The sequence below is a fragment of the Choloepus didactylus genome, chromosome 23 (genome assembly GCF_015220235.1).
Source record: "Choloepus didactylus isolate mChoDid1 chromosome 23, mChoDid1.pri, whole genome shotgun sequence".
Lineage (NCBI taxonomy): Eukaryota > Metazoa > Chordata > Mammalia > Pilosa > Megalonychidae > Choloepus > Choloepus didactylus.
The window spans coordinates 17,147,518-17,160,453 of NC_051329.1; the positions used below are offsets into that span (position 1 = coordinate 17,147,518).

The 12,936-nt window shown below is 40.8% G+C and overlaps 1 protein-coding gene across 8 annotated transcripts in view; it reads right to left on the reverse strand.

Annotated features, from left to right (window-relative positions):
- Window positions 1–396: 396 nt before the first annotated feature.
- The window catches only part of TAOK3 (TAO kinase 3), a 172,408-nt gene continuing 159,868 nt past the window's right edge, over window positions 397–12,936 (reverse strand). For all 8 annotated transcript variants that reach the window (XM_037816550.1, XM_037816556.1, XM_037816551.1 and 5 more), the window contains 4 exons: window positions 10,118–10,357; window positions 8,398–8,610; window positions 2,200–2,382; window positions 397–1,133 (listed from right to left, as the gene is read on the reverse strand). In XM_037816550.1, the coding sequence (XP_037672478.1) occupies window positions 972–1,133; window positions 2,200–2,382; window positions 8,398–8,610; window positions 10,118–10,357 (798 nt within the window). In that variant the 3' untranslated portion in view covers window positions 397–971. The remainder of the gene's footprint in view (window positions 1,134–2,199; window positions 2,383–8,397; window positions 8,611–10,117; window positions 10,358–12,936) is intronic.

Here is a 12,936-nt window from a genome sequence, read left to right on the forward strand (position 1 = left end):
AAAGATCAAGATGATCTGATTGAGAGACAGTGTTGAACTCCAAATACTGAATTGGAAAAGGAGGGAGGTGGGGAGGAATAGGAGGAGGAAGTAAAAAAATTTGATCAGAGAAACAGTTAAAATACAATATGAAAATAAGTAATACCTCTCCTTAAATTCCTTCTATACACAAAATACACGATTTGCCAAAGCCCAATTTGTGCTACTGGGATTCTGTGAGCTCCTTAAGTGTATTCACATCCTCTGCAACAGCAGAAAATGATTATGATACAATCAGAATATGCTGAAGACAAGTTAAACTCTTGCCAGCAGGTTCTTAAAAATCACAAGATCTCTTCACCCCACCCACCCCCCATCCCCAAAAAAGTAATATGTCACCACTGATATGTACATCACAATTAGTTTCTGTAAAATGTATCAAATTTTCAATCTTTAATAAAACTTTGTTTTTTTTTTTTTTTAATTCCTGATGAATAAATACCAAAAAAATAAAATAAAATAAAATAATGCAGCAGCTAGTTAAGGTGTAAGGCTGCGGATATTGTGTCTCTCTCCCCCTTGGCATTTATTATTATTATTATTATTATTTTTTGCTTTACTTTCACAGATTGGTGGTAACAGTGATTGCTTAAAGCAATATACATCCACTTTTTTTTTGTTACTGTTGGTTTATTGGTTTTGTTAAAACTGTCTCCAAAGTTTTCACTGAAACATTTTGAATCACATCAATACTGTGACGTGTACTATGGATAGAAGAGGTGGCTGGGTTCAGCCAGCACTGAAAGTTGACACGGGGGGAGGAAGGGGGCCCCTGATGGAGTAAGAATAAACAGGCACTAGTCCGACACGATGTCAGTAAGAGTAAGAGAGAGAGAGAGCGAGAGCAACGCCCGTTTAAATGGGGAATGTGGTTTTGCAGGGTCTGAATTTTTTCTTTTTTCTTTTTTTTGTAAATAGCAAAAAATTTAATCTCATCTATAGTCCTCCTTAGGAAAATCTAATGTAACCAAATTCCCAAATCCCATTCTGAGGCTCTCCATGTCAAAAGTTTCAATCTCTCGCTCCTGCCTTTCCAGTAGGTGCTTTATTCTCTCGCTGCGTTCCTTCTGAAGGGCAGCTAGCTCCTCTTCAATCTGAAATAGCACAACGAGCAGTCTTTAATGGAAAGGATCTCCCCACAGGCACCCACTGCACACATGCACACATGTGACACACACATATACTCACATGAACCAAGAGTAATTGGACTGAAAGGGGCAGGGAGAGCGAGTCCTGTGATAAACCTCTTGTATTTAATCCATTATATTTAAAACTTGCTCCAAAAATAAGAAGGTTGGGGGCCCACCTGGGGTTAGCAACACCATTCTAGCAAGCCAAGCAGCTAGGCTGATCTAGGTCAGTGTCCTGTTTCAGCAGGAGATGGCTCAGGAGAAGCTAAAAGACACTCAAGTACAATTAGACTGTGCTGCTTTCCCACGGAGAGCCGAATGCCCCTAGGTCATTAGCAATTTAGTTCTAGAACAGGAGCTGGGAAAATATCCTGTTACATTGGTCTCAGGGAACTACCAGAAGAAAGTGCAAATAACTGGTTAAGCAAATAAATGCTTAACAGCTTTGAAATGCTTTATGCAATCTTTTCTACTTCATATTCCTCAGTAATACCTAAAGCAATGAATATTTCAATTCAGATAACATTCATTATGCATGGCAACATCAGCCTCTCTTCATTTAAATTTTCAAAAATGAACCCTGTTGGTGATTTTTCTTGGTTAAGAAATAGCCAGAAATAAAAGCCAAATCTGCATTTGTCTTCTTCATGCCATTTAACAGCCAGGAACATAACAGGGACCTTTTAACCTAATGCCATCAGCTCACGGTCCCTTTCATATATCTTATCAGCTACCCACTAACCCATGACATTGCTCCGGCTGAGAACATTGAGGGTTCCTAGCAGAGTTGTAGAAAGAGCTGAGGCTGTGGAATCAGACAGACTGGTGCCAGTAACTTAACCATCTTGAGCCTTAGTATCGTGGCCTGGAGAACAGAGATAATGCCCATTTCTCAGGGATATCGGGAGGGTAAAAGCAGATAATTAACGTCAAGTGCCTGGTTTAATCCTTGGGACATAGGTGGGGCTCCATAAATGGCAGTTCCTAGGCCATCTCCCCACCCTCCACCCAGCAGTTAACACTCTCCTACCTTCTGCTCAAGATGTGCTCTCCGCAGAGACACCCTCTGCTCTAGCTTCTGGAGCTCACGTTCATGTTGTGCCTCTGTTTGCATCTTGATTTTGCTCTGATAGGCATTGAGCAGCTCCATTTCCTGCTGGAGCTGTAGCCTCAAGGCCTGGCATTCTGCTTCTTGAGCCTCATCTAGCCGTAACTGTGGGGCACAGAAGACATACACCGTAATTCACCTCTAGCTTACTGCACTTGGCGACAACTGGAACAAGTATCCTTGTTTGGATTGAAATGAGCTCCCACAGAAAAACAGATGCCCTGGATACATTCAGAGTTAGGAATAAAAGACAGTAAAGTCTACTCAGTGGGCTAAAAAGTTCTAAAACCAGATTTTTTTTTTTCAAGTGTGATCTGAAATCACAGCAGTGGGATGCAGGAAGGCTCCGTGCTCCAGCGAGCCTGGAGGCTTTGGAGGTAGACTCCCAGGCTTGAACCCTAGCTCCATTATTCACCTAGATGTATCATCTCAGCAAGTTCTTTAACCTTTCTATGCCTCGTTTATTTTTTTGGCTTTTTTGTTTTTCATCTGAAGAAAACAATAGTTCCTACATTCTAAAATTGGTATTAGGATTCAACTCATGTAAAGTTCTTGGCATAACTTTTGTTGCAATACTAAGTGTTCAATAAATAGTAGCTGTTATTATTTTGGTTTTGACTAGATAATTTCATGTTTATATAGCTTTAACCCTAAAACCATCATACATTTAGATATCTTTAGTGCTGAAAAAACTGAATCCAATATCCATAAAACTAGAGGAATATATCACAGTACCATTACCTCCTAGCATATAATACTGGCTCCTATTGGCTATACTCGTTATCCCTCCAATCTATAACTCAAGTGTTCAAAATTTCTACCCCACTTGATTACCTTATGGGTCATATTCTGGTTTGAAGCAGTGAAGACCAGATTATCAGGCAGCCTGGCAAAGTTTCCCTTGTTCCCCATGGCACCTAAACTTTGTATTTATACATCAAGATACCCAGATCCTGAGCAGAGAGTGGGCCAAGCCAGCCAGCAGAGATGCCACCCTCTTAATTAGCAGAGTCTAACTGTTTCCATGATAGTGCATCAGGGAAGGTTTTTGGCTAGTAGCAGGACTACTTAGGGATTGATGACCTCCCAGCCCCCAGCCCCAGGTTGTTTTTTGTCCAGATTTAACAGGCCCTTAGTTCAGCTGAGAACCCTTAATTTAAGATTAGAACCCTTAACTTAAGACAGTTCTTTCTACCCTGAGTTTATCTGCATGTTTCCACACAGACCATGTTGCCAAGATGCTTATTCTCTACCTGATGCTTCCTTCTGATTCTGAAAAATTCATGACAATTAGCAATATATCTCAATTGAGAAATGACTTTTTGAAAATGTGACTAGAGTAGTTTTAGAAAATTATTTGCATTGTGTCTTCCTTAGTATTTTTGTAGAAAAATACCACAGAGATCAAGTGAACATAAAATAAATTATGTAATCCTATTTCCAAGATACTTTCTAATAATCCTAACCAGTTTTCATTCAAACCCACTAAAGAGGATGGCTCTCTTCTCATTTTCCCGATGGAGGACAAGTAAGGGAGAGGAGATGCCAGACGTGAGGAACTGTCAGACTGCAGCAGAGCTGGGCACATCCTTGCAGATAAAGGCCCAAGGACTACCAGCTTGCTGCGAGGTTTGCCATCACACCCCCTCTGGACTTGGGAGATGCCTTATCAAGAAAGGGATTGAAACCCTGTTCTTTTCCACCTGTCTGGCACTGGTTGCTATAAGCCCTGGCCAAGTGGGTGAGAGACTCATCCTACGGGCAGTTTAGTCCATTGAATCACTGCCTTTTTTTTTTCTGGTGTTCTATTATTAATGTCAGTAACTATCTTATTCTGCATCAGCTTCTGACTCTACAAAAGTCCTAGTGCTAGAAATAGAGGATATTCTAGTATTTGGTGTTCATCACTTAAAAGCTACACAGACCAAAACCATTAAAAAGTTTTGAGTATAGGTAAATATCGTGTCTGTTTTCTAAAGTGGTTAAACTGAAGAAAAGGATATGATACAGGCACTATAATGCAGCAGTTGCCAAGCATGTAGGCTTTGAAGCAAAAAAAAAAAAGGTGTGTGTGTGTTCAAATCCCAGCTTTGCCATTAATTAGCTGTCCCTACACCAGGGACTGGCAAACTATGGCCCACTGGCCAAATCTGGCCTGCTGCAAATTTTGTAAATAAAGTTTTATTGGAAAATAGACATGCCCATTCATTTATGTCTTCTCTCTGGCTGCTCTGACACTACAATAGCAGAACTGAGCAGTTGCAACAGAGGTTGCATGGCCTACAAAACCAAAAATATTTGCTGTGTGGCTCTTGACAGAAAGTTTGCCAACTCATGCTCTAAGCAAGTGACTTGACTTTACCAAACCTCACTTTCCTCATAGGTAAAATCAGGCTAAAACAGCAACTACTTCAAAGGGATTCCTTAAAAATGAAAGAACACCCACAAAATACTTAAAACAGTGCCTGGCACATCGTAAGCAGTCAGCCAAGGATAGCTGTAATTATCATTCATACTTTTGTCACTCCCCTCCTCCCCTAGCTCAGAAGAAAGGGCATTTCTCTCCTTTTATTCAAAGGCAATCATGGACCTATAATCCTGATCTAATTCTCTCTATTATGTAACCAACATTCACTGAGCACTACTTGCTATATGCCAGGTGTTGTTGCAGATGCTGAGAATACAAAGATGAACAAGACAAACATCCTGTCAACCTCTATGTCCCTATCCACTCTCTCCCCCTTACCTTACCGCTCCCTCTGCATGCCTACTCTCACTCCTCATTCTGATCCTACCCCTCTACTTACAGTGTTCATGTCAAGGTCACAGTGACCATCTTAAAGTGGCCCTTATCTTACCCAACCTCTTGGCAGCATTTGACATTGTTGATTATCTCTTCCTTCTTAAAATCTTTTCTCTTGCCTTCTGAGATACCACATCTTCTTGGTCTCTTCCTCCCTTTCTGGCTACTCCTTTCCCAACTAGTCCCTAGCTTACCTGGCCCTTAAGTGTAGATGTTCCTTAGGGCTTTGTCCTGGCCCTGTTTTCCTCTAATCTCTCTTCCTAAGGAATCTCCTCTATTCTAAAGCTTCCACTACCATCTGTATGCACATGGCTTCCACATTTCTATCTCTATTTCAGACTTCACTTCCGAAGTCCAGACTAGCTTATCCAGCTGTCCACTAGATATCATCACCTGAATGCTCCTCAGGCCCTCATGTCCAATGTGACTAATATTAACTTATCTTTCCCTTCCCACTTCAGCAATCTGCTCTACTTCCTTTTTCATGATATAGGTAAATGACATTGTCATCAACCATTTTGCTCAAATCAGAAGACTGGGATCATTCTTAACTCATCATTCTCTACATTCCATCTGTCATGAATGCTCTTGATTCTACCTCCTGCCTATCTGTCACATTTATTCACTTCCCCCTTCAACCTGACTGTCTCTTCCCTAGTCTAGCCACCACTCCCTCATGCCCTGATTAAAACAGCAACTTCATAAATGATCTCTTTATATCTGCTCTTGCCATCTTGCAGGCCATTCTCCACTTGTCCCCAGAGTGATTGTTCATAAATGTAAATCTGATGTCAGACCCCAGCTTAATACTCATCACTGGCTTCCCATTGCTTTTAGGATAAAGATCAAAATTCTTAACAAGGCCTGCAAGCCCCTACTTGTTCTAGCCTGATTAACTCCTCCAATCTTATTCTCATGTGTCTCTCCTCCTGGTTCTCTACATTCTAAACATCATGGATTTAAGTTCTTCAAAAATGTCATTGTCTTTCACATCTTTACACAAGCAGTTCCTTTTGCCTGGAATGTGCTCTCTACACCTCCACTTAAATAATCATTTTGTCAGCGAGGTTTTTCCTGACTTTCTGAACTAGTCTGCTGGCATCCTATGTTTGCTCTGCCATAACACCCAACAGACTTGCTCAATGATGTCTCCTTCACTGTTCTTTAAATTCCATGAAGACATGATCCATAGCTGTCTTGTTCACCACAGTGTGCATGATGCCTGGACCACAGTGTAGGCACTAAGTACTTGCTGAGTGAATGAAAGAATGAATGAATGAACTGGGTTCTACCCTCAGCCTGAAAACATCTTCAAGCCTTTTACAACTGATGGAGGTCCTCCTTTAACTCTGCCTCCTCCTCTAGGTACAACTCTCTTTCTTCTCTCCTTCACGACTGAGGATCTGGGCCAATCTCACTTAACGATTTCTATCTCATTTGTAATCACTTTCAGCACACTATAATGTCTTCTGTTCCTGTCAGTCCACTGATTGTGAAAATCCAATGCACACCTCAAAGTTCATTATTTTAATTGGCCTCTCTGCAACATTAGAAATCATCAGCCAGAAAGTTTTATTCTGGCTCCTGTGATCTGCTCTCTTCTGCTTCCCCTTCCAAGTCTGATTTCTCCCAATTCTGGGTCTACTTCTATTCAGTCTTCAAACACTGGTGTCTACCAGATGCTGTCTTCAGTACCCTTCTCCTTTATTACTATCAGCTGTCCATATCAGATCTCATCTCCTCCGGACAGCTATAATACCTGCCCCCATATACCAAGGATGCCTAACTTTTTGTCTTTAGTCCTGACATCCCTCCAGAACTCTAGATTCATATTTCCACCTGTGTACCTTTCTACCTGAACATTCACGTAGCTCAAATAACATGCCCGCAACTTAATCATCTCCCCAGGCATCCAAACTCACCCCTACTTCTGTTTTTCCATCTTGGTAAAGGGATGGATGACCTGTTCTACTCTGTTCTCAAACTTACCTTTCAAATCAACCACCAAGTTCTATACTCTCTTCCTAAATTTTTCTCAAATCCATCACATATTCTCTCTTAGTTCAGGCCTTCATCATTTTTTTTTTTTTACCTGGACTATTACAATAGCTTCCCGAGAGGTCTCTTTACCTATATTTGCCACATTACTGCCAGTATCTTTTTACAAAACCAATGTGATCCTGTCACTTTCCTTCTTAAAACAGACTTCAGCAGCTCTCCATTGCATGCAGAATAATGTCCAAACTCCTTAATATGACTTTTAAGGATCTGACGCCTGACTATGTACCTGCTTCCCCTAAACAAGAACTCTATTCTCCTGCTATAGCAACTAGTAATTTTTTCTCACATGAGCCATCCTCTTTCAGGCCTTTGAGTCTCTGCAAATTTTGTATCCTCGGCCGGGAATGACTTTTTCCCTTATGCCTGTTGGGTGAACTCTTTAAGACTCATCTCCTTGTGTATCCTTCACTGAATTAACAGGCAAGCTCCTGCCCCTGGCTTACCAAGACCTTTATGACCTCTCCATTTTGGGCTCCCAAAACTCTCCTCCTTGAACTTCGGGTTCTCACCAAAGTTCTTTCAGTCCCCGCATGCACACTTTCCATCTTTTGGACCTTTATCTATGGTTCCTTTTCATGGATACTGTTTGCTTCAATGAATTCCTTCAAGCCTCTTGGCTTCAGCTGGGAAGCTTTCCCTAGACCAAATTAGATATTCCTACTTGTCTTCCCATAGCTCCCAGCACCTCCCATTGCACAGCACTTATGCTTATTATTGCTTAATTATCTGACCTCTTTGCTAGACTGAAAGTGTGAGGGCAGGGACCAGCTGCTGTCTATCTAGCTCATCATTGTATTTCTGAGCCCAGCAGAGTGCTGAACACAGAGGCTTATTGAATGAATGTGCCTGTGTGTCTATCTTCCTCAAGTGTCTGTGCGATCCATAAGGGAAGGGACTGTGTCTTATTCGTTTGTGCCTGATACTAATTGGGGGTGGGGAGGTTGGTGGTCAGTAAATCTTTGATGAATAAGCATATAATATATGCAGTATCTATCACATTTTGCACTGAAAGTCCCTATGTGCCACAGGTCTCATTCAGCATCCCATTCCTTGAATTCTGTGTTATAAGACACACTCCAGCAAGTATCCACATTGGCTTGGCTTTATTCAGCGTCGTCTTTTTCTCAATTCTTTGAGTAGAGAAACATCAGTATCCTAAATTTGTGCAAGAATCATCCTGGGAACAAAAGGCTGGATCTTGAATTTTCTTGATTCCCAAAGCTCTTGAAACTGTGGCACTGAACCTAACCACTTACCGCTTGAGAGGCCATCATTTCATTTATACTCTGTTCATACTGCTCTGCCAAAATGGCAAGTTTTCTTGTCTGCTCATCTTTCAGTGTCTTTAAGATTGTTTTGTGCTCATTCTTTGGAGTAACTTCCAACTGATGATTCTTGAGTGCTTTATACTGTTTGGTCTGTACTTTGCAAGTGTCCTGAAACTGTTTTTTAATTTGCATTTCCATGGCCTGGGTAGAAAAAGTGAAAAAGAGAAAATAAAGACACATCAGTAAATACAGAAAGTTGTCCTTTCTAATGATACAATACAGGTGCTGGGACCATTCTGTCTTTTAGTACAGTTACCAACACTGCTAATGAATAACAGTGAATAATAATGAAAATGATACATATGACCCACCCAGGAGTTAACTCTACTAATACTTTTGGTTTTATATTAACTGAATAGAAGTAACTTTGAATTTACAAATGGTTTCAAAGAAAAAAAGGAATTGTTACAAAGGGATGACAACTCTTAAGCAGATTGTAGAATACCATGAAGCTTACATGTCAAAAGGTTTGGCATTATTTTAATGGTTTCCTGGTCAAAGTCTTCAGTGAGTTCTGTTTGCTGCTCTTCCCTCCATTTCCAAGTGAGGAAGGGGAAGGCATTATATAAGCCTGCTCTCACTCATGACATTTTTCTGACAAACTGATAAAGGAAGACATCTGGATAGTGTGTCACCTCCTAGCCCATTTCTACTGGGTTTTAGCATAAAATCACTGGGAAAGTGATTTTAGATTTTTTTCTGATTAAGAGGTTATATTTGCATGTCAAATACTTTCCCCATTAGGGGATTTTACTTGCTATCAAATATGTATTTTTGTGGGGAGAAGGTAAAGTGTGTTATCATAATGAAAGAAGGCATTCCATTGGGTTGCTTCATAGTCACATGTGCGTTTCATGGGCACTTGGAGGATTTCTGACAACGGGAATCACTAACTAGACAGGTTAGGATTTGGCTAGAAGAGGAGCATGGCCGTTGGTATCGAGGGTGATCTCACAGCTGTAAACATTGTCCGTGCCCCTCCCTGACATACAGAAACTGCTTAGTCCCCACAGCTTGTCAATTAGCAGTCAGATGAAATTATATTGAGTCAGTGAGAACCAAAGAAACTTCTCATTATTCCCCTGTGCAGGGGTAATGACTGCCTGGCACATGTGGATTTATCCCTGACTTCCGTGCCTATGACAGACAGCACTAATAAATCATAGTCTTTCTTACTAAGTGCAGACATGGCCTCACAGTCCTCCTCAACACAGTAGCACCCATGGTAGTTACTACCAATAATCTGACTGTAATGAGAAATGAAATTTATCTGCCACATAGCTGCCAGGTAACTTTTTCAATTCCTGGAATTAGAACCACAGACGTCTGTTAGTCCATACACTACAGCTTTAAAGAGGGCAAGTCATAAAGTGGCCTGAGAAATTACTGATCAGAAACACAAAGAAACTGAGAGATCATCTGGTTTAGTGGTTTCCAAACCACCAGCAGCATTTCTTCAGGAGCTTGTTAAACACAGACTCTTGTGGTTCGTATCTGCAGATTCTGATTCAGCAGGTGTGGGGCCAGAAATTTTAATTTTAAAAAGTTGACCAGGTAACTCTGACAATCAGCCAGGTTTAGGAACCACTGATCCAGTTCAACCCTGTCCTGGATCATGGACAGCAAAATTACTTTTATTTCCTCGTACCTTTAAATTTTTTGGCTGTTGCCGGAGTTCCATGACATGCTTTCTGTGCAGTTCCCTTTCTCGCCTCTTGTTGTACTCCAGCTGGTTTTCCAGTTCTGTCTGGTGCTGTAGACGGATCAGATCCATGCGTAGCTTCTGTAATGTGTGCAGCTGCCTGTACTCTAGCTCACGGGTGGACTCGTCGTGCCGGATCAGCATAGCATGCTCCATCTCCTTTTGGGTCCTCTTTTTATTTAGTTCCTGCATTCAGGAACAAAGGATAAATGGAGAGAGATGAATGGACATGAATTGGAAGGAATGCACAACTAACTGAGCGATGGCAAGGAATGGCACTGCTAATTGTCTCTTAATTAAACCATTAGTATTTGGCAGCATGACTTAATGAGATTAGATGAACAATCCCTGGGGATTTAGGCTCTGTTTTGGGGTCCACCATTTACAAGATGGGAAACTTCCTAGCATTGTCTGTAAAATGGGATTACTCTTAACTGACCTCTCTGTGAACCTTAATTAGGTAAAGTGGTAAACATACATGTTAAGTGTTTCTTCAGTTAAGCCAGTGGTTAGCAACCCTGGTTGTCCATTAAAATCACATGGGAAGATTTTAAAACATAAGATACCTGAATCCCACAACCTGAAATTGTGATCACTGGGCTGAGTTAGGGGGCCCGACATCAATAGTTTTAAGAGTTCTCCAGGTGATTCTAATATACAGCCAGGATTGAGAATCACTGAATTAAATGGACAATGTCAAAGTTCTTAGTTTTCTGGTAAGCACCCTGTTTTTGCATATATCAGAAGTGGCCAATTATCTATTTTTTTAAAATCTCAGAGTTCAGGCATGCTGGGAAGAAGCAGGCATGATCTCTCCCCTTTCATTTTTCCATTACAGTCTGCTTCATTATTTGTAGATCTAATCATTCTGCTCTTCTCAGTTCTACTTACATCTTTTTTGTTGTTGAGGTGGAGGAAGAAGGAAAGGAAAATAGAAAAAAATAAAATAGGAAGTTGGGTGGAATGTTTTCATTCACCAATTTAGGAATATTTCCTGAACAACACTGTTCTAAGATCTGAACCACAGGATCTGGGTACATAAAACGCTTACTAAGCCCTGCTATCTGTCCTCAAGCTGCGAACACTCTAATAGGGAAGTATAAGAGTCAGCTCACAACTGACTGAATCAGAGGTAGCCAGGTGGCCCAATCTGGGCCAATCTATCTTCTCTCCTGGGAATCTGATATTGAGATTCAGAGACAGTTAATCTCTACATGTGGCTGAATTGAAGGATATACAAAAACTACACATGAGGGCTGAGGATCAGAGAAAGCTGGGCTTCAGAGCAAGACTGACGGAGACAAGCAGCAGAGTAGGGAACACTTTGACTCCTAAGTTCCTGACTGGTTTCTAAGCCCTTCTGTGGGCCCAGCTGTTTTACTGCCATTGGGTTTTACGAGACATTCCTGTATTCCTGCGGTAAATTCTCTGGTTTTGGCTTAAGCAAACTCAAATAAATTCCACTTAATGTGCAACCAAAACAATCTTAATTCTGGGAAACATTTTAGGTGCAAAAATTTTAAAAAGAGCAAGATTGGAAGTAATGAGTGTTATAAAAGAAGTAAAGAGATTACGCTACAAAATTTCTGAAAAGGGTAGTACTACTACTAGTTAGGAAAGTCAAGGAAAGTAGAAAGCATTTCAGCTAGATTTTAAATGAGAGCAATGGGTGTCTCTCCTCTCTGATGGCTTCCCTATGGGAAAAAATCCAAGCCACTTATTTACACATAAATATCAATAACATTTGTTTATTGGTGTGGTTGAAAATGTCTTGTATATTTTGGCTTCTATCCATTTGAAAAGAGGTGCTTTAAACAGCACAGCATCTATTACCTGAACAAAGCCATAATCATTCATTCACCTGTTCAACAGATATCTCTCCAGCACTTACTAGGTGGCGGGCATTTTTGTAGGCAATAGAGCAGTGGACAAGAACATCCCCTCGTGGGGCTTATTTTCTAGTGTATAATACAACCTAAGTTTGTTTTAAGGAATAAAAGATAATTTCCTAGAGCATCTCCTCCCATACCTTCCAGCATTTTTCTTTTCCTTATTTTATTTTTCTTCTTTACCTGGTCCAGCAACTATTCTTTTAAAAGTCACCAACTGGCCCCTAGGTGGCATCAAAGGACAGTGAGCCACTCCCAGAGACTCAAGTTATCCCACACCACTGACCAAGAGAAAGCCAAGGGAAGCCTTTAAATGGGTCAAGGTCCTGTTCCTGGGTCACTGGGTCATCTTTGAGTTTTGAGTACCAGGAGTCCCAATATTGGCCATCTGTACATCCCACACTTTCCTAAAGTGAGAAGTCCAAACTGAATCTGAGCTGCCCAGAGCCCTGGAACTCATGAGGAAAAGAAAAAAAGACCAAAAGCAAACAAACAACATGTCTTAGAAGAAATCAAATGTTTCTCTTTTTATGTTTAAGGGAATGCTTCAGGACACTGTCCACAGAATATCTACGTCAGAATTGCCTGGGTCACAAGTGATGGGTCTTTAAAACGAGTTACCCAGGTAATTCTGCTAGACACTAAAGTCTGAAAACCAGTGGAAAAATATTCAGGAAGTGAGTCAGAACTGAGTATCGGTTTCAGCTCCTTCACTGACTTAGGTATGGCTTTGGCAAGTCTCTTAATGTACATTTTAGTTTCTTCAACTAAAGAAAAGTCGCTACCATTCTTGTAAAGATGAGAGGCCTTGTGAAAATGCTTCAAAATATATAAATGTCATTATTTTTCTGTATTCAGTAGTGAACATCTGGTGTA